The 21811-nt window shown below is 49.1% G+C and overlaps 1 protein-coding gene across 1 annotated transcript; it reads right to left on the reverse strand.

The window, feature by feature from the left end:
* Window positions 1-1845: 1845 nt before the first annotated feature.
* Window positions 1846-20654, reverse strand: SHOX2 (SHOX homeobox 2). The gene is made up of 5 exons (XM_083504662.1): window positions 20213-20654; window positions 16153-16361; window positions 10867-10924; window positions 10480-10568; window positions 1846-4571 (listed from the first exon to the last, which is right to left on the reverse strand). The coding sequence occupies exons 1-5, from the start codon at window positions 20508-20510 to the stop codon at window positions 4278-4280; spliced, it is 948 nt and encodes a 315-aa protein (XP_083360788.1). The 5' UTR covers window positions 20511-20654; the 3' UTR covers window positions 1846-4277.
* Between the last annotated feature and the right edge of the window lie 1157 nt (window positions 20655-21811).

The following is a 21811-nucleotide window of genomic DNA, read 5'->3' on the forward strand; positions in this document are numbered from 1 at the left end:
TTATTGGAGCTCCTGCTGCAATTGTTCGTATCGAGCGTGGACCGCTCTAGTGGATACCCGCAATATTATATATAATATATGTATATAACGAGCTTATTGAATAATCAAGCTAACAGCCTTATTGACAAACCGGTTTGCTTCGATTGAAGACCATTGGCATTAAAAGGCTGAGTTCAAAATTAAGAAGCGGCTCGCCAAGGGAGCCTCGCTTCCCAGGATAATCTTCCTGGTTTCAGGAGAGACGTTTCCCTGGGATTCACACTGCAAAACCCCATACGTGTCTACTCGGAAGTATTCCACAGCTTAAGCAAGATCGGGCTGACCTTGACTTCAGTTGTACCCCGAAGCTGGTTTCCTCTGCTCTGTGATCTGGGCTATTGAATGGAACGAAGGCAGCTGAGATTTAGAAAGACACTCTGAGAAAGATGTGATCTTATGGGCGCTTACTCGGAAGTCAGTCCCACAGAAGCCTGTGGAGTAAACGTGCAATGGACGGGGCGGTCCAAGAGAAAGTTGGACTTGTCCTTGAGCGCAGTTCTGGGTATGTCTACTCAAGAGCAGGTTAGAGTAGAAGGCTAGACGGCCTACCAGAATAACAGGCAGGCTTTATTGTTCTGAAGTAAACTTCACTACTTTAAGGGAACGGCTTAAAATCGCACCCATCCACTCCAAATTCGGTTTATTCGGAAATCGACTCTGTTGGTCTCAGTGGGGAGCACGACTGCAAGAACTCGTGGGCGCAGGATCGCACCCTGAAGGATCCATGGTGCTGCGAGCGGTGTTTGTTTCTTTGCTTGGAAATAATTCTCACTGAATTCATTGTGTCTTAGTCCCAGGTAAATGGCAACGTTTAGCATTTCGTTAAGTCTTAATTAATACGGTGGGTATTATTTCAGAGTAAACATTTTGGGGCCCGATCCCGTTGCCCGTTTCTACTCAAAAGCAAGTGCCAGAGATTGAACCCAATGGGGTTTCTTATTCCCCAGAAAGTGAGTTCAGGGTGGTACAGAATAAGTACTGCTTAGAGCTGCCCCACAGCAAATTTCAGTGAAACCTTTATTCGTACATTAATGCTGCTATTCTATACATTTAACTTGCCTCAGACTTACTTATGAGTAAGTCCGGAGGCCTCAAGCTTACTTCTGAGTAGACATGTGTAGGACTGCACAGTCAGTGAGATTAGGAGCAATGTAAACCCACCCTCCTGCGCCGATTCATAACTCTCTATTAAGCCGAAAACTGCCCAATTTATTGCACGTTTGCCCCAATTGCGCCATCTGAGAGAAACTCGTGAATTGTCTAAAAGGCTTACCGCACAATCCTACGGTTGCCTACTCAGAGATAAACCCCACGGAATTCAATGGGATTTACTCCCAGGTAAAAACTGGAAATTCTAGGCACAGTTTCTGGGGAGTAAGCCTCATTGCAATCAGTTGGATTTCCTTCTGAGTAGACGTGCGCTGGATTGTACTTCTCTCTTCTAGATTATATGAAGACTAAATTGAGATGTGAAATCATTATTCCCATCGCTCTTCAAATATATATATATCTTATCTGAATGCCTATATATATATATATATATATAGGCATTCAGATGAGAGTGTATACTAAACCAAACTGTATACTAAACCAAATTTCTAGAGTGGAAATAAAAGGGACTAAAGGCATGAAGGACTACTAAGCCGTTCGTGTTTGATAGATTAGTTTGCCCTTTAAAATATGCAGAGAGAAACCTGCAAACTCCGTGAGGATTTAAACACGCACAGAGAAAAGAGAAAAGAGAGAAAGAAAGAGAGAAAGAACCAGGGGGGGGGGCAGAAGGGGTGGAAATAAAGATAGGTAGAATGGCACTACTGATTTAATTGGAACCACGAACAGAAGTTATGCGAAACCATCAGCTAAAACTTTACTCTCTCTTTCTTTCTTTTTCCATTCAATAGATTGCAAAGTGTCTTAATTCATAACTTGGCACTTATTGAAAATCGTGACGTCAACAATGAATGAATCAAAAGCGGAGCAAACCTGAGTGGAACAAAATAGATCGTGCGGACAACAACATGTAAATGGAAAGTAACAGCATATTTTTCTCCGGCTTTTCTCCTCCTTCCCCCCCCTCCCCACCCCCTTCTTCTTTCCTCCTCCTCAATAACTTAAAATACTCTAGAAAAAATACGGTCAATATAAATAACTTTTTTTTGTTTTTCTGTTTTCATGGAGAACAAATAATTACAAATCTCTGTTCCTAGCAGAGTTCGACTTGCGACGAGGTCTTCCTCCTCTTCCTCCTTCTCCTCCTCTTTCCCCTCCCCCCCCCCATTTTCTTGGCAAAAAAGTGCCCTCAGCTCTGGAAGGCTTTCAGCGGATGAAGGTACCCGGCTACTCCGTAGTTCCTTCTCCTTCCCCCTCCCCTCCACCAGCCCAGATTATAGCTATATAAGCCTTTCGGAAAGGAAAATATATATAGATATATAATATCACAAGATTACGGGAATGGGTACACCTTTATGAAATCAGATGGGAAGTTTGGACAGAACTATCAAGCCACGAGCTATCGCAGCCCGAAGGAACACTTCGGCCTGTATCCTTTTCAAAAAAAATATATGCGTGCGCTCCATAGACTTCCTGTCGTTATTGGGACGGGGCATTGCGGCTGCTCGTGGGTGCAATACAATCTTTATCTTGGATGGGGAGGGAGAAAACAAACTGCTATTTGTTTCCTTACTTATTAGGGTTGGAAATCAGATAGTGGTGGTTTTCCCCCCCTCTAAACACACCCTTAAATAAAAAAAAATTTAAAAAGCTGGAAGCCCCGATCCGGATACAGTTAGTCGCGCATCAATTCCATCGAAATCAATAGAATTTATGTCAGTCGCGACTGACTATTGATTTTGATGCGAGGTGGAGTCTCCTCTGCTCGGCTTGGAAAACAGAAGCAGCTGAGATGGTCCATTAAGTGTGGAAGGCATTCAAAATTCTACCAGGATGGTAATAGCTTTTTTTTTTTATGAAGACCGACCAAAATGCCATCACCAAACTTTCGAAATCTCCAGACCTCATCGGGCTCGACTGCTGAGCCCAAAAAGGGGGTTGTTTTTTTTGGGGGGGGGGGCTTTTGGAGAGGTGAGAAAAATCCGAAATCTGCGTGTCATAGGGCGCCTGCTTACTCGAAAGTAAGCCCTTGTGCTCAGTGGAAGTTTTATCTTCCCTTGCAGAGTGGAGTGTAAGCTTCAGTGTTTACTCGAGGCCACAATCCTGTCCCCGCAGTGATTTCAAGGAGCTTAGGCTATGCATAAGGTCAGAAGGCTGCTTTCTCCGGATCGGGGCCTTGGGTTAAAATCTCTCTCTTGGGGGATCCAGAGACTTGGCTTCGTTTTGTGTGGGTTTTTATTTTTTGTGTGGTGGTGGTTCTGATCGAGGTGAAGTGCAAATGATCCGAAGGGACGCCAAGAACAAATAAAAATAAAAGCAAACAAATACATGCAGACCCGGAACTCCACGAGTAGAAGAAGAGTCCCGGTCACTCACTTTCCCCATTAGAAATTGGCAGAGAAATAACCGTCTGTCTGTCTCTCTTTCTCTCTCTTTCACACACACGCACACACATTTTTTTATATATATAAAAAAATTCACCGCCCACCCCCCACCGCCCCTACCCCCAATTTTTAAATTCTTCTTTCCTTCTCATCTCCGTTTCCAGACTGTGGCTGTTAAAACTCAAGTATCTGATGCAACGTGGAAGGAGGCCCGCCTCTCTTATCAAATTTCTCGTATTAAAGTGATCTTCGCAGAAAAAGGTCAGTTTCAAAACCTGTGAACTTCCCAGCTGCGCGTCTATTTCATCTAATTCTTTTAAATAAGTATATATCTTCCCGCCAGTTTCTGAGCAAGCTCTACGTTTTCTCCTCCTCCTTAGTATTCTTATTATATTATTAGCAGTAGTAGAAGGGAGCTCTTCCCCTCCCTCCATTTCAAAAGGAAAAAAAAAAACCCACATTGTTCCTTTTATTTGTTCATCGCCTTGGGTCTATAATATAGAGAGAGTTGTTTCGTTCCGGGGAACGCCTCGTGCTTCTTTCGTCTTTCACATTTTAAGTCGCGCAGGACCAAGACAGAAAGTGGGGGGTGGCGGTGGAAAAGCCCTTCCTCCGGCTCCGTGTCGGCCTCAGTAGAGGAGAGCTGGCCGCGGAGGGAGGAGGAAGAGGCGGGCAGTCTTCTGCGCACGCGCGCGCTGGGATTGCAACGTGCCCCGGCGGCGGCTGCGGCGGCTGCAGGAAGAGTCACAGGCCCAGGGCGGCCGCGTGCTTTTTGGCTTTGAGTCTGAGGTCCGCGATGCTGGAGTTCTTGCTGGTGGTCTTGGCCGCCGCGGCCGCCGCCACCACCGAAGCGGCCGAGGCGGACTCGGCGGCCAGCGTGGCCAGAGGGAGCCCGAAAGGCGGCGCCGGGAACATCATGTAGGGCGCGTGCGCGGCCAGGTGCGGGTGGAGGTGGTGGTGCGCGTGCGCCACGGCGCTGTCGAGCTGCAGCTGCGCCTGCACCTGAAAGGACAAGGGCGTCACGTTGCAATGACTGTCCTGAAAGGGGCAACGAGAGGGGAAAGGGGGGGGAGGAGACAAGAGTGTTAGGACGACCGCCATCTCAAACCCTCCCCACAGCCTCCAGGGCTCCAAGCCGCCTCAGCCCACTTGGCAGGGGGAAAGGCCCGCGGAACTCATGGAGACTTGACTTCTGAATACACTTTCAGTGCCACCCTCAGCTACTTCTTGTTTTTAGCAGGGTGGGGAAGAGACTAAAGGGGTGCATGGTTTGACTAACTGAGGAAGGGGATCCTTTGGGGTTTGTGGCTTGCATTGATCCCCCTTTGCTACTTTCCCCCTCATTTTGTTGTTTTATTTGTTGAATTTATATAACCGCCCTAGACTGCCAGGAGGTCTCAGGGCACTTCACAAAATCAAATTATGAAACTGCAAAATATATAATCAAAATAACAACAACAACCCAATAACCACCCTCCCCACAAAACGCACCACATAGTAAAAGGCCATAGGATGTCACTCCTCATAAATGGAGCACTGAAGATGCTTAGGAATGGGCTCTGTGTTTTTAGTACCTGCCTTTAAAAGAGAGAGAGAAGGGTTCATGCACACAAGCCTGATTGAGGGCTACAACCCTTTGTGCCTAATAGTAAGGCCAACTGGGAAGAGTGGGACTTTCACTGAGCAAAATGTAACTAGGACTGCAGCATGGATTTATTTCGGGTTGATGAGACACATAATCTCTGGCTTGTGGGTTTGAGCCCCACGTTGGACGAAAGATTCCTGCATGCCAGAGGATTGGGCTAGATGACCCTCGCGGTCCCTTCCAATGCTACCATTCTATCACTCTGTGATTTGTGCAGCATGCTTACTGGGAAGAAAACCAGCAGCAATGTTCAATGGAATTTAATCCGTTAGCATCGAAGCCTTACATTTGCACAACACCACAGGAACCTGCCTTGTACCGAGTCAGACCATGGGTCCAATCCATCTCTGTATAGTTGGCTACCCTTACAGTGAGCAGTGGCAGCAGCACTCTGAGCCTCCAGGTTTGGGTTTGTCCCACCCCTACCTGGAGATACTGGAGACTGAACCCGGACCCTTCTCTATGCAAGGCAACCGCCCCAGCTACCAGACAGTTTCCAAACAAATGAATGAGTGGAGAGAACTAACCAAAACCTAATTGCTGGCACTGAAACAACCAAGTCATCATATTCACGAAAGCAATAACCAGTTAACGGCATTTGAGGTATACAGCTCAGCTTTAGAACTTCTATCACAGTCCTGAAAGATCTGGCCTCTGTCAAAACAAAAGTCCCAGAGCATGTGCAGAATGCCTGTCCTTAGGACCCAAGTAATCACAGCCAGTCCCTCACAGCTTTAGAATTAGTGCACAGCATAGCCACAGAGCCTAGGACTTGCCGATCAGAAGGTCGGCGGTTCGAATCCCCGTGATGGGGTGAGCTCCCGTTGCTCGGTCCCTGCTCCTGCCAACGTAGCAGTTCGAAAGCACGTCAAAGTGCAAGTAGATAAATAGGGACCGCTCTGGCGGGAAGGTAAACAGCGTTTCCGTGCGCTGCTCTGGCTCGCCAGAAGCGGCTTAGTCATGCTAGCTGCATGACCCGGAAGCTGTACGGTGGCTCCCTCGGCCAATAAAGCTAGATGAGCGCCGCAACCCCAGAGTCGGCCACGACTGGACCTAATGGTCAGGGGTCCCTTCACCTTTACCTATAGCCACACCACAATTTGTGGTTTTTTTCCCCAGGTCCTTGAGTGATTATTTAAGACAGGCTATTTCTGAAAAAGACACACTTATTGCTTAATCCAGTGGTTTTCAACCATGGCCCCCTGGGGTGCCTTGCGTGATGGTCAGTGGTCCATCCCTATTTCCTTCCCCCCTCCTCTGATGCCCTCTCGCATCTCTGCCTCCCAAAGGCTTGCACAGCTGTTTGTTGCAGCGCCCTGACTACAAGATGCCCAGGCGAATGGTGCCCCTGGGGGCTGGCCAGGGAGTGCTGGTTGCTAGAAGCTGAGGCAGCCTTGGAGTAAGCAAGCAAGCGGGCGAGGAAGCCCAGCCAGCCAGTCCATGAGCCCTTGCAGCTGGTAATGGACAGACAACTGGGAGGCCAGGCTGGCCTTTCTTTGTGCTTGCTGTGTGCAAGACCTGCCTGGGAGCTGAGTGTGCAGTGCTGAAGGAGCACCTTTCCACCAAGCAGGCCCAGAAGCACCCACTGGTGCCGCTGCTGCCTCCCAAGGTAAGGTGCTGGCCCCACATTCACCTTTGGCCAGTCTCCGTTGGGCCACTAAGGCTGGGAGCATCATCTTCCCAGGCCCCCGTGGGATGGCGTAAGGAGGCACCTCTCCTTGGGGTGAGCTCAGAGATTGGGGTGTCAGCAGCGGCTGCCCAGAGGACCCCCAAAAAGAGGGGAGAGGAGGTTGAGGGAGCACTCCACAAGGGAGGGTGTTTGAAAAAGGGTGAGAGGCTGCTAGCTCTGCCAGCAAGGGGTGACATAACTGGGCTCCTGAGCCCCACAGGGGTGCCACAAAAAGAATGTACAGTCATACCTTGGGTTACAGACACTTCAGGTTGCGTTTTTTCGGGTTGCGGACCACTGAAACCTGGAAGTACCATAATGGTTTACTTCCAGGTTTCGGCGGTCGCGCATGTGCAGAAGTGCTAAATCGCGCTTTGCACATGCACAGAAGCTCCGAATCGCAACCCGCGGGTTGCAAACATGCATCCTGCATGGATCACGTTCGCAACACGAGTGTCCACTGTAATTGGTTAAGGGAGCCATGGACTCAAAAAGGTTGAAAACCTCTGGCTTAATCCCAAGCGTATGAGGTCTTTCTGTAGTTCCCAAGTAGAGGGGAAAAACTGCTTCTGAGTACATTCACGGGGCCTGTATTATAACAGGTCTAAGCCTTGACTCATTGAGCCCTGAGCCAAGTGATAGTCGTCATCCTATAAACGTGCAGAGTGTTACCCCTCACTGCCATATTTTAGGGATTGCGCAAAGGACTTCCAGGTCACATTATGTTACTTTCATGCAAGCATAATCCTCCCGCACGGGGATGGGAACCTGTGGCCTGACAGTTGTTACTAGACTACAACTCCCATCACTTCTGACCGTTGGCATGCATAATCCCTGGTCGCCTTTCTTCTGAGTTTACTTGACTGGCTGAGACTGATGGGAGCTGAAGTCCAACAACTGCTGGAGGACCACAAGTTCCCCATCCCTGCCTAGCACATTTTCTCTTGTAAACTAAGCCTCTCTGGTTGGCTAGACAGCAGACAATCCGGTTGATGATTTGGTTAAATATGCAAGCTATTTCTCCTGGACGGCCTTGTGAAATGCAGTAAGTATGCACTGATCTGTGAATGGGTGCTCCTTCCTAATCTCCCTGAACGTTCTGACTAGTTGGGCCATGTCCTACATTGATTAACTTGCCAATTTCATGTGCCTTCTGCAAGCAGCATGTACCTTATTGCAGGCTCTACTCATAAGTAGTGCTGCTTTGGCTATGGCTGAGAGATACCCTCATGTGTCCACTGCTTCTGGTTTTCTGCTTGCGGTTACTGCCAGCTGGTTTTGCATGCTAGTTGACCAACCATAAGCAAAATAGAGGCTAATTGGCTGCACTTCTCTTTCTCTCCTCCTACACTTAACACAGACTCCTGCTTTCCAATGAATGGGCTTGATTGCCGTTTTTTTCCAGTTTGCTTGTTCACTCATCTGCTTTGACCATTTTTTTCTAAACACTTTTGCTTGCTCATCTGTCCACACCATCTGAAGACAGGTGAAGTAATTATCCTGCCCTAAGGTCCATTTAATTAAAAAAAAACCCAGAGCAAAAGGAGAAACAGGCATTCACCGTGGATGCTAACCTGCCCTTGGATCCTGCGCACATTCAGTTTGCTTAAATGCCACTGAACTTCAAGACTGCAGCCTTGATAGCATCAAGACAGTGCAGAGGCCCCTCCTTTATCTTGCTCCTTTCCTCTCAGCTCTCTAATGACTGTACACATCTGTTGCTCTCAGTCATCTCCCATATGACCTTTATGGTGTTATTACCCACACCTTATCAACCCCAGCACCATCCACAGTTTGAGACAACTATTGTTGCCACTGCTTTTATTTATCATGGATGCAGACGGCTGGCAGAGTCTTCTCTCTCCCTTCCTTACCCTCGTTTCGCAAGGGAGAGTCTCTCACCCTACACATGGCTCATGCAGCCCAGACCCACGCATGTTTAGTCAGAGGTTAGCCCCACTGAGTTTCATGTGCCTAGGACCAGTGCTTAAGAGACAGCTGTTTGTCTACAACCAAATGATGAGCAGTTTCAATTTAGAGCACACCAATATCATAGCCATTAGAAGATTGACCACTGAGGTCAATAAGCCTGAAATGTGCAACTTCTCTAGGACAGAAGACAATTAATCTACGAAAGCTATGGAAGAAGAACCCGCTGAGTTTTGAGGTCCAACATACTTATTCTTAATTAGATTACTTAGAAGCTCTGTTGAAATCAGCTGAAGATAACTTCCAAGTAATTACCATAATTCAGGGGCTGAGTTAGGAATGTTTATGCCTGTTGAAGTTATGCCAGAGTGGACTACAGTTCCCATCGTGTGAGGCCGTTGGCAACACTGGCTGGGCCTGGTGGGAGTTTAAGGCCAAAAACGTTAGGAAGATAACAAGCTTTGGAAGAGGACTTGACCATGCCAGGGGTACCTTACCATCAGGCTTGTAAGGTTTGCTTTTCATTACCAATGTAGGTTGCTAAAGATAGACACTACTCTAAAAAAAGGGGAAATAAAAGCGGTATCTGTAGGACTCAGGCTCTCCTGTTAAAATTAATCCAGACTACATGCCTGCTAGTTCATAAAGCCACATAAAACTTGTGGAGTTTTTTTGTTTTCTGAAAACCACCACAACTGGCCACCCCCCTACTGATCGTATTAGTAGAATTAAAGAAATGCACACACCATATAGTCATGCACACCTATGTATTTTTGCATTGATAAACCCATCAAAATCAATTCCTCTCATTTGGGTGGAAGCTCAGGAATTCACAGGAGCCTACAGAGAGCTGGGCAGGCTCACTGAGGCTGCCACCCTAAGTGAATTTACTAGGCAATAAGCCACATTAAACACCTTAAGTTCTGAGTAAACATGCATAGGAGTTGAGAGAGCCCTTAAGCTGTGGTCCTCTGCCAGAGCCCCGTGGTAGAGCATCTGCTTTTCATGCCAACTCCAGGTATTGCTGGGAACACCCAGCTCTGTGTCACTTCCAGTCAGTTTTAGACAATCCTGAACCAGCTGGACTCATGATCTGACTCGGTACTGTATAACTTCCTGCGTGCCACTTTCGAGAGAGGAAACCCCACGGCGTTTCCAAATACTAAGCATGAACGAGATCCGCTGAGCATCTAATGGGAAACCCAGATTCACTTCCCGATCCCTGGTACGCACAAATGCCGCCTCAGCACATTTCGGACTATGCGGATCCTAAGCACTCTTCCTGGGAAGTAAGCTCCCTCGAGACCAATGGGACTTAATTCCCCTTTAGATCAGTACCGCCATTTAAATCTACAGCACCGAACGGCAGAAAAGCTGCAGCAGCAGCCGCCCTGCGCGCCTTTATTACGCGCTGGCCAAGTCCCACTGAGCTCAACGGGAGCTTGTTTCCAATAAAGCACACAGAGACCGGGTCGGACTGCACGGCACATGCACTCAGGATCGGAGTGTTCAGTGCCCAGACAAAACACACACGTGTCCAATCTCCCCCCCCCCCGGAAGGCAACTTTTAAACATTCCTTTTGCGCATATGATTGACCCACTAGAGAGAGAGAGGGATAATGGGGCACCTGCGGGAAGGCCATCTTGTGGCTCTTCCTACCATTGTGGGGCTGACGCCCACGGGATTCTCCCTTTGTACTTGCCTGCTGGAAAGGCATCCTTAAAGCGCCCACGTTCACGTAGGGGGCAACCCGGCACGCTTCAAACTGGCTGGCTGCTCCTATGAGGACTCCTGCAAGAACAGAGGCAGGGATCGGTCAGGAACTGAGCTAAAAAGCACAGGACATCTAATTTTTATTTCACTTCGCTGGGAATGCTCCCTTGGCTCTTTGCGCGTTGGCAGCGCGTATTGTGCCCAATGGGGCTTATTTCCAGGTAAGTGTGCAGCCTTAGGCAAGGAAGAGCCTGGAGGTTTGGGGGAGAGGCAACAGGAGGCCCCCAAGAGCCTAGGATTTAAAGGGGAGGGTTGTATTCCCTGGGCCAGAAACGTTTGAACCCGTTTACGCGCGCCGCTGATCAAATTCACCTACCTTTGTGGAGTTGGTTTTCTTGCTTTCTGCATTTAGCTCTTCTGTTCTGAAACCATACCTGCGCAGACAGGAAGAAGGCGAGCTCAGTACAAAGCCGCAACTATCTATTTATCTACACACAGTGATTTCTCTGGCCATGCTTAAAACCAGTCAATGACCCCAGCAGCGTTATCTTCCTGGCTCCTACTGGGAGCCTTCCTCTCCCGAATCCAAATCTTATTGGAAACTCCGCACTGCACGTGCGACCTAAAATAATCTAGGCCCACCGTTTTGACCAGGGTGTCCAGAGGGGAACGAGAAGGGGGGTCTTGCATGCACCTTTAATAGCTGCATGACAAGCCACAGGCGCTGAAATTCTTTCTTCTGTATTACTATTAAAGGGGCAAGCGAGACCTCTTTGGTTTGCCTCTGAACACGCCAGTAAATTGGACACTTAGGAGACAACCCTACGCACACTTACCTGGGGGAAAGTCTCATGAAACAAAGTAGGATTGGCTTCTGGGTAGCCATGAATAGGATTACACTGTTAGGTACAAACATGTCCTTTTTTCTTTCTTTTTTTTAAAAAAAACTTTACATAGTAATCCAGAAAGTTTAGTAAACCACATAACCAGATTTCAGTTTTCTTGAAGTTTCTTAACGATTTGGGGATCAACAAGCCCCCTCCCTCCCCATTTCTAGGGAGAAGCAAATGTATCCCTTTCGAAATGTTGCACTCCAGAGAATTTTGGATTATGTGCGTGCCAGATTTCAGCCATCTGCGCGTCACATAAACTGTTGGGAGGTGACTAAGTCTTGCTTCGACTTTCTAAAGAGAAAAAAGCAAAGGGTTTCGCGTTCAGAGGAGTCTAGAAACTGGGATGACTTGTGTAGCAAGTTTCAAATTCTCGAATAGTTTGAGAGTGACCATTTTGAGCTGCAACATGGAGTCTCCTCTGTTTTGGGAGGGAGTCTCGTTTTCAGATATTTACAGTAATCAACTTCCTTGGACTACGCGCGCTCCACATTTCAATTCTTTAGCTCATATAAAAGTAGTTCCCTAGAACTTCAACACACACGCAATTAAACAAGCCAGCAACTGAATCCGTAACTTTGTGCATCTTCACATGCAATACCAACCTAGTTCTCTGATTTCCCTTACCTTCTCTCTCTCCCCGCCTCAGTTCCGACCCAAACAAATCCAAAACATCATTGTATCAGTCTCCCTTTCCTCTTTCACAGTTACTATTTTAGGCTTGAATCCTAAAGAAAGATGCTTCTGAAAACTTTGCATATTTACTCCGAAGCAAAACCCACGTTTCAATAGAAATTTATCCAAGTTGGTGTGCTCAGAGTGCAAGGTGCAGGCTTACTTGGAAAGAGTTATGACTGAAATCAGTTCAACTCACTCCCTTTCCGAGTAAAAGTGAGGCACAGCCCTTACATTTATTCTTCAGTTAAGAGCTAAAATCCTATACACACCGACATGGAAGCAAACCCCACTGAACTCACAATAGGACTTACTTCTGAGTAGACAAGAATAGGATCGCTCCCGTTAAGCAGGGGAGTTAGATGGGCGAAATTTGGCTAGTTCCCGTTGGGTTAGGATAGAAGGGCCATTTTGTTGCTAATTACAATTCCAAACTGCGTTTCAGGGAGGGGAGAGTTTACTTAGGAGTCGCTTTGCTAAAACAAATGGGAAATATTACAATGCCAGGGGCCAGTAGCATGTCCCCCCGGCCCTCGGGAGTAGATTGCACCACCAGCATTGCAAAGGCAAGGAAGGCGCCTAGGATGGGCCTGGGATGAAGCTGACGAACGCCTAAACTTTGCCTGAGCGTCGCTCCCTCCCTATCCGCTTTAGAATCGGAACTTAAAAGAGCGCAGTTCTAGGATATGGACAGTTGCCGCCTGTTCTGGTTCTTGCTCAATTACTTTCTCGGGGCCCGTTTCATCTTTCGCCAGCCGAATCCCCACCAGGCCTCCCCCCTCCCCTCCATCTCGCCGTGCTATCTAATGCTAAAACACACACAGACACACACACCACACAAAAAAACTAGTGATAAAGGGGTTTAGATGTTTGCGCAATAAGACCCGAGAAGAATGCGCTCATTAAAAGCCTGTAATATTAATTAGCTTTATCTTCAAGAAAAACGAAACACCAAAGCGTTTAATGACTCACTTTTGGGGGGTAATTACTGTCATAAAAGCTTCACTACAAAGAAGTTGGAAAATTCTCTGTTCCTCTGTGCAGTGGAGTGTAACACAGAAGCGGAATAATTGTCTCATTATTATGATAATCTAATTTGCTGCCATCGGAAGAGATGGGGGGGGGGAGAGCTTCACTCCAGGCAAGGCGATAACTTTGGCAGTTGGAAATGGGGAAAAGTTTGAAAACCTAAGTGAGAGAATATGAGGTGTACCTACAGCCTTGGGGCCAGGCAGGTGTGCTTGGGCAGCCCGACCCTATGCGTTTCCACGCAGATGTAATCCCCACTGGGTTCAATAAGGTTTGCTTGCTAGGGAGTAAGTCCCATTGAACTCAGAAGGACTGGCCTCCGAGTAAACCGGGGAGGGGGAGAGGATCGGGCACTTATTTCAGCCCCATTCATTTCAATGGGAGTGTGTTTCACATTTCTGCCACTGAAATCAATGTAATTTAAATGTGCTTTAAAATCTTGAGCCCAGATTTATATATTGGGGGAAAGCACTGGGGAGAGAGATCTGTTTTCCATCTCAAAGGTCCTCACTATCATGTGATCCTTCTTCCCTCAGGACCCTTTTAAAGGCGGGGAGGAGAGGAGGGGCAACGAGGGACGTGAAAGCTGATTGGGATCTTATTCTTTAAACTGTCAAGGCACGAATCCTGTCCGTTTCCACATTCAAACGAACATCCCAGGAGTCTGACACACGCAGTGTGACGTTTCTTTCGATGGCGCTTCCTTCCAAGGAAGCAAGATATGCCAACCGATCCTGAAAATTATGACAGCCGGAGGTCCTGGTTGCGCTTTCCGAGCAGAAGGCCCCACTGAGCAGAGTCGGTCCCTCTTCCAGGCAACAAGATCGGGCTGCGCGCTCGCTGACCTGGGAGCCGGTCAACACGAACTTGCACGAGATCGCGACCGCGCAGTCCGATCCTGTGCATTTTCACAAAGCAACACACCTTTGAAAAGCGCGCCGTTAGATTGCGCGCCTGAGCGTGCTTACTCGAAAGTAAACCCACGGTGTCTACTTCCGAGTAAAGATGGCTAGGAAAGAATGAGGGGGGGGGGCGTTCATTTCAGCTTCCAGCCCATACCCCTGCCGCCTTCCAGGCTCGCCTTCCCACCATCTGCCAATGGGAGCTGGGAAGCAAAGTTTGAAACAAAATCACAGCGAAGCGTTTTCTGGGGCCATTTAAAAGGAAGGAGGCCTTAATTTATGCAAATCTCTGAAAGTTATTCTGTATGGATTATGGTGGGCACTGGTTATTCTTTTGTTGAGTCAGGCAAATCTCCCTCCGTAGGTATCGCCGCCTACATAGAAATCTATATATAATATAGATATGGACATACAGCCACACTCCATAGCGTGGTGTGTGTGTGTGTTTAGAAAATCAGAAAAGCAGAGGCAGATAAAAAAGAAGGAAAAATCTTTTTCTTTAAGCTGCGATGTCTTTCAAAAATTCTGCTCTCCCCCAGCACTGTCTCTCACACAAACCCTCTTACACACACACACACACACACACACACACACACACACACACACACACCTCTTTGCTACAACGTGGCTGTTCAGTGTCTGCCTTTATCCGATTACAAGATGCAGAGAAAAAGCCTTTAAGAGCCGAAGAGCCGTTTTGGTGCAGATGGCAGAGCCTACGAGCAACAAAGATGGAAGGAAGGGGGGCGGGAGAGAGAAGGTATCTGTTACAAGCCAGGAGTCGCTGCTTAGCCTCCCGGCTGCAGATGTTCAGGGGGCCTGGAAGTGCTCTCCATGTGTTCCTACAAAGGCGGCCCAGTTTTCTGCGGAAACGATGCTGGAATGACGGGTCGCCTTCGCTCCCGCTGGACAAGGGTCTCCGGGCCTCTGGCTGGAGCCGCGCTTCTACCTCTGGACCCAAGTCCTGCCTTTTCTGGACCAGAGCCTCTTTTTTTCCCCTCTGGGGGTGGGGGACGGGGGCAGCTTGACAAAGATCCCCAGCAATCTCTGGACAGTGTAAGGGGAAGATGGTCTCCAAACAGCTCTTTGAAATCCGGCTGCATTAGCCAAGCCCCGCGCTGCCTGTATCTGTTCCTTTTCTGAGTCCCTGGGGGATTTTTTTAATTACTTCCCCTTTTAAAAAAAGTAAATGGACTGTAACTGTGTACACTTTAGCAACTCCCAATTTCGTTTATTAGCCAGCCCTTCTATAAAGTTAATTCATACATCCGCCTTCTACTTTAAAAAAGAAAGAAAGAAAAGAAACTGAGCTAGGATCAATGTTTAAAGGCAGAAGGAGAATATAAGACACATGGACTCGATATTTTCCCCCACACGGAAAGCTTAGCTATCCGAAGTCATAGAAACCGCACTTAAGCACACTACCAACCGCACTTACACGCCTACTTTGAGCACTGTTCACTCTCCTCAATTGGCTCAATTTTTTCTCACTAGCTACTGTTTCAGTTTTAGATTGTAAGCTCCTTCGGGCAGAGACCTTTGCTTTTTGTTAAAAAATGATACTGTAAAATACCATACACCTGGATGGTTCTAAAGATAGCAAGCGGAGAGTCGGAAGAAATGGGACACAAGAGAGGTCAGCACATCTCGATGTGGGCGGAACTATGGAAGCAAAATTCATCTATGAAGATGGAAACAGCCCCTAAGCAAAACGCACCAGGAAATGACATTTCCTCCCAACTCATAGGTGTATATTTAGGATGAGGCCGAAAGCGCGCAGATACCACAACACAAGGTCTGCTGTACTCCGGATTCGCCACTCTTGTCTACTCAGGACCAGGAACAATCTTTTGGTGGAAGCCCCCTTCCTCTCCTAGCGCCATACTATTCACCCCCCCCCAAGCAAAAGCTTGCAGAAGAAGGGCACCCACCGGATCCGAACCTACCGCTACCAACCATCCATGAAAGAGGAAGCAAGTCCACTTTGTGACTTGCTTGCCAATGCAGCGCGCGATCCTAAGCCTCTTGGTTCAGAACGGAGCGCAGTGGGGATGAATCCGGAGTCGTGCCAGCTCCCAGGGCAGCTAGTCCGTATGAAGGTCCCTTCCCAGGATCCTCGTGGAGGAGCCCCTCCCCAGCAGAAGCCGAAAGGATTTCCATGCTTACCTGCACCCGAGCTTCGGACAAACCCAACCTCTGGCTGAGCTCTTCTCTCATGAAAGCGTCCGGGTAATGGGTCTCGTCGAAGAGCCTCTCCAGCTCGTTCAGCTGCTCCAGGGTGAAATTGGTCCGGCTTCTCCTCTGCTTGATTTTCGTCTGTCCTTCGTCTTCCATCACTTTGGCATCCTCTTTGCGGTCCTTCAGCTCGGGGGAAACTGGAGACGGAGCAACAACAACAACAACAAAATAAAGAGGCAAAACCAAAACACCACCAGAGACACGCAAGCAAAACAAAACCAAAAAGCAACTACCCAACCATCCCTGGACCACGAGGCCAGCGCCTGATCTGGGTTTCCAACAAACACAAAAACTGCCTTATGCCATATCAGAGCCTTGGTCCATAGAGTTCAGGATTGTCTGCACTGGCTGGCAGCGGCTCTCTGCGATTTCAGGCCGGCGAATCTCTCTCACCAGCCCTACCTGGAGACGCCGGGGATTGAACCTGGGACCTTCTATATGCAAAGCAGAATCTCTGCCACTGAGCTCTGGCCCTTCCCCCACTTGTGTTTTTACCTTAAGTCAAGCAGAAGGGGGGAGGAGGAGGAGGAGGAGGAGCAGCGGTGGCAGGGATCAATGAAACGCTCAGAGGTCACCTCTCTTCCCAGTGGCGAGGCTGAAGCGAAGGAGGGCCCAAGCAGAGCCCCGCGAGGGCGCAGCCTGGCCCGGGTCGCTCGTGGCTTCGCTTCAGATCCCAGGCCCACCAGAAGGAAAGCAGCAGCACGTCCCCTGGACGATCAAAGGAGGAACTTAGAGGCTGCACTTCCTAGGAAGTAAAAAAATTCCTTCCAGTAGCACCTTAAAGACCAACTAAGTTAGTTCTTGGTATGAGCTTTCGTGCATGCACACGAAAGCTCATACCAAGAACTAACTTAGTTGGTCTTTAAGGTGCTACTGGAAGGAATTTTTTTATTTTGACTATGGCAGACCAACACGGCTACCTATCTGTTCCTAGGAAGTGTAAGCCTCGTTGAATCCAGTGGGACTTACATTTATGCGTTATATTTATACCCCCCACATATATATCACCGCTGCTCCCACAGCGCAATCCTAGGTACTTCTACACAGAAGTTAAAAGCCACACTGAGTTCAAAAAGGTATTCACAAGTCTTAGCATGCAGTCTTACAAGTGTGCTTTTATGGGATCGCAGACTTTCCCTGAATAGTTTTGCCCTGGATCTTGTTCCAGGCTAGGAAGGCCCACCCTAGTCATTGGGAAGAGAGTTCTCTATTTCCAAAGGACCAGCCCCTGTCCTCCTCAACTTTTGTTTTGCTCTGCCCGGACCCGGGCGCCTGCTTCAGTTCTAAGGGCGCTGACCTGCGCGGTTTGATCGAGGTGGGCCCGGGGTTTCTGCCAGCAGTTCCCAAAGCCACTGCAGAACGCAGGTCCATCCTATTTATTTATTTGTGTGTGTTAAGTTTAAGTCTAGAAAGACTTTAAAAATCTGCCCAAGAGCTGGCTCTCCTCCTGCACAGCGGTCAGCTTGGTCTTTGACAGCGATATTATTATTATTATTATTATTATTATTATTATTATTAGGAGAGACGCTCCGAGCAATGCGTAGTCTACACCTGTCTGGGAAGGGGCAGCAGGTCTGTCCTGAGAACTCCACCGTCTTCTCAGGAGGAAGAGAGGGAGAGGGACCTCTTTCCCCCAATTCCGGTTCGGGACAACAAGAAACAAGTCCGGAATACGCACGCCCCGAAGTCCCAAAGACTTTAAGGTCTCCCTTCCTCCCTCTCGCACCAGTCACGGCACGCCTCCCATTGAAAGCGCCGGCAAGATCCCATAGAACTGCAGCGCCCTTACGCTCCGCGTCTTCTCGACGTTGGCGCTGGCTGCTGTGAAACCCGCGTGGCCTTTCAAGTGCACCTTTTCAAAATCACAGCAGCAGGTGTCGATGGGGGATCTGACGCGCGACCGCCGCTGCAATGGCTTCTTGAAGCCTCCTGCTTGCGGGGAAGTCAAGGCATCCTTGCCTTTATTTACTAGGGAGGTGGAGAACGAGCTCCCTAAATGGTATCGTTATCGGAGCAACTGTTTTTGAACGAAGAAGAGTGCGTAAAGTTTGATCACCCTCCCTGCTTGCTCCCACTAAACCTCCGTCTGTTTCCCCTTCACCCTGTCGAAATATATATTGTAGGCTCCTTGAGGCAGGGACCTTCCGACCTGATATTACTGTGCAGAACGCCGTGCCTGTTGATTAAAGTATTGCTCGTTTCCCGTCTGTCCTTCCGCAGCACCAACCGTTTCACACATTTCGCTTTGGACACTAGGCCCGGTGTAAACGTGGCGGCGTGACGCGGTTCATTCAGACTGCGGGGGGTTTCCTAATCTACAAACCGGGTTCCCCCGCTTCCTTCCTTCCTTCCCTCTCCGAACGTATTTGCCCACCGCCACGCCGAAGTTTGTTTACTGGAGCTGCGTTGGTCTCTAATCATATTCAGAATTTGTTTATAAAATCATTTCCGGATGATGTCTGCTGTTCAGTTCCGACCTGGAGAGAGCTACTTTCCTTGAACAAAAGAGTTGAAATAAACCCTCCTCCCTCGACTATGACATCTGCATCCTCAAACCGCACGCAGGTATTCAAATATGCTTGAAAGCCGAGGGGATCTTTGGATAAGCAAACAGGAGAGGTTTGGTGTTGTTGTTTTTTGCAAAGCGCATTATCATTTATTCCTCTTCCTCTCCCCCACCACCCTACACACCAGTACAGTATAAAATCTTAAAGAGGTCGAGAGCATCGAAGAATAAAAGCGAAACACTTCGCTTGGATTTCAGCATTACTTATTAGCAGTGCTCCTAACATTGCAGAACTACTTAGAAGTGTATGGTTTCTTTTCAAATAACTATTCACCCTTCCTAGGAAATGCACTTGGAGAAAAAGAAGTACCATATAGGCTCCCTTCTTTTAGTGTGCCCAATATTTGATACTTTCATTCACAAATAAACCACTGCGTTTCTAACTTTTAATGATATTTAGGGAGGTTTCTAAGCCACCTTAAACAGAAATAAATTCGTTTTATTTCGCATTTGTTTCCAGTGCCACATCCCCTCCCCCTCATTTTACATTGCAAATAAGAAAGGGTCTCCATAGCGGGAGCAAATTAATTATCTGCTTAAATATTTTGATAGCTAGAAGTCGGGGCCACATATTATTTTCGCTCAGTTGGGAACAAAATAGTCGGCACTGTATCTTAATTTACAATATGTTGGGCTACTACACTGCGTAAATTACTTTAAACGGGAGAAGAACCATTACAGGGATAACCTCCTGGATTCAAAAACCTGTCACCGTTTCCAGAACAGCTCAACGCAAAGCCTGACAATCAGGATTTTATTCTTCCCATTTACTCACGGAGGAAATATTTGTGCATATAACTAGACACACATGCACATGCCAAACTATGGTCTGCCTAACCCAGGAGGGCGAGAGCTTGTGATTTTACAGCTTCCCTTTCTTGGGATTGGGAAGAGAGAAAGGACAAAAAAGCCCACATTCCCAAAACATGGCTAGAGTTCAGCCAGGAAAAAAGCGCCACACATTATCAGGTCCCAGACGATCAGGACCGGACTAGCAGCCTACGGTCAAGCGATGGCCGGCTTGCGGTGTTCTCACAATCTGGTCGCTTTGAAACGGCCCAGAAAAAGTATCCATCCACATTAATGGAGGGGGCTCTTTCCCCCAGTCGAGAAAACCAGCCGGCTCCGCGTCTGGACGCCAACGCGCGCGCTCTGCCTCCTCCATGCGTTCCCTGGCAAGTTCCCCCGCCGCTGAGGTCCAACCGGACGTAGCAGCGCGCATTTGGGGTGGTGTGGTGGGGGTCCTCGGAGTCAAACCACACACATGGTCCCCACCCCGCCCACCCCAGGAAGCACCCTTCCCCCGATTCTCCCCCTCCCCCTAGTACTCCCAGCATCTGGTTCTTTACGCGCGGTCCCCTGCCTCTAGCCAGCCTGCCAGGCGCGCCCCCCCGACCCGCTGGGCAGAGGAGGGCTCGTTACCTTCGCTGAGCTTGGGGGTGCCCGTGTCCCTGGCCCTGTCGACGGCGCCCATGTCCAGCTCTCGGACCGGCGACCGGCCACCTGCGCCGCCGCCGCCGCCTCCTCCGCCTCCTGCTCCGGCCGCCCCCCGAGCTGCGGGGCTGCTGCCGTCCTCGCGGCCGGGCTCGCTGGATCCTCCGGACTCCTTGGCTCCTCGGACGGGTCCGCTCTCCAGAACCTCCCGGTAGGTGATGAGCTCCTTTTTCTCTTTCACTTTCTGATCAAACGACTTGGAAACAAAAGCGGTAAGTTCTTCCATCGCCGGCGCTGCGCTGGGCTCTTTTTTCCTCGCCCTCGCTTGCCTCCTCTAGCTGCTCCAAGCCCCCCAAGAAACACATCAAGGGGGTTAGGGAGGAGGAGGAAGAAGAAGAAGAAGAGGAGGAGGGGTGGGAGAAAAGAGGGGGGAGGGTGTGGGCAAGGTGCGGGGGGGGGGAGAGAGAGAGAAGCCGCAGAGGGGCTGGAGAGTTAAAGGGGAGCTGATGCCTCGCAACTGGAGCGGGCTTGTGAAAACGCGAAGATCTTTGACAATTCTCCCCGCCAAGAGTTCAGATCTGATAGGGCTGGGAGCTCTTGAAGTCCCCACTATTTATACTTTGCGAAGCCTGCCCCTTGTTCGGAGCAAATTACCTCCCCTTTGGAACTGGGAAGGAACCCCCTTCTCCTGGAGCAGCCCAGCACCACCACCAAGGAGAACAAGAGCCAAACTGGGAAAGGAGGGGGAGGGAGGGAGGGAGAGCGAGCGGGGGGGGGAGGGAAATAGAAAGAGAGACCTCCTCCTCCTCCCTCAGCTTCCTCCCACCCCCCTCTTCCAGATCCAGTGGCCAGGGGTTGCTCTCGGCCATTAATCCAGGATTGACAAGAATCCCTAATTAATTTAATTAGGCGTGGATCTTGCGCTAGTGTCCTGAGTTAGTTAAACACGAGGGGGGGAGAGAAAGGGGGCTGGATCTGCAGGGGAGGGGCTACAGGAAAAATGACAAGGCGGCTGGCTCCGGAGAGGGGAGAACAGCAGGAGAAAAAGAGAGAAAGCTACCCCCAAACGTCTTCTTTACCAGAGCGCGGGGCTGGCCGGCTGGCTTGCTCGCCTCCTCGCCCGCCGAAGGACCAAATCAGCCGCGATGCCAAGGAGAGATTAGTGCTCCTTTGATCGGCTCTCCGCACCACCCCCGCCAAACAACCAGCTAGATCCTTGGGCCTTTTAGATAAAATAAAAATAAAAATGCGGAATGCTTTGCTCGGCTCACACGTTGCCAGCCCAATCCTAAACCCGCCTGGGAAGACGGCGCTTGCCCTTGAAGCTCAGGGACGAAGCGGGCTTCTAGCCAGAACCGCTTCTAGCCAGAACCGCAGCCTGAATTAAACCCTGTACGATTGAGACCCGTTTAGGGTTGCGGGGAGGGAGGAGAGACAGCAGCAGAGAGGTGAACTCCATCAGATTTGTCCCAGCCTATGTTTGTCCCTTGGATGTCTTGTCACTCACTCCCTCAGTCTGCATTTCCTACACGTCGATCCTAGACTTAACACTGATTTGAAACGGAGTATAATTCCGAATAAACCGCC

The sequence above is a fragment of the Podarcis liolepis genome, assembly GCF_965112155.1.
Source record: "Podarcis liolepis genome assembly, chromosome: 5".
NCBI classification, from domain to species: domain Eukaryota; kingdom Metazoa; phylum Chordata; class Lepidosauria; order Squamata; family Lacertidae; genus Podarcis; species Podarcis liolepis.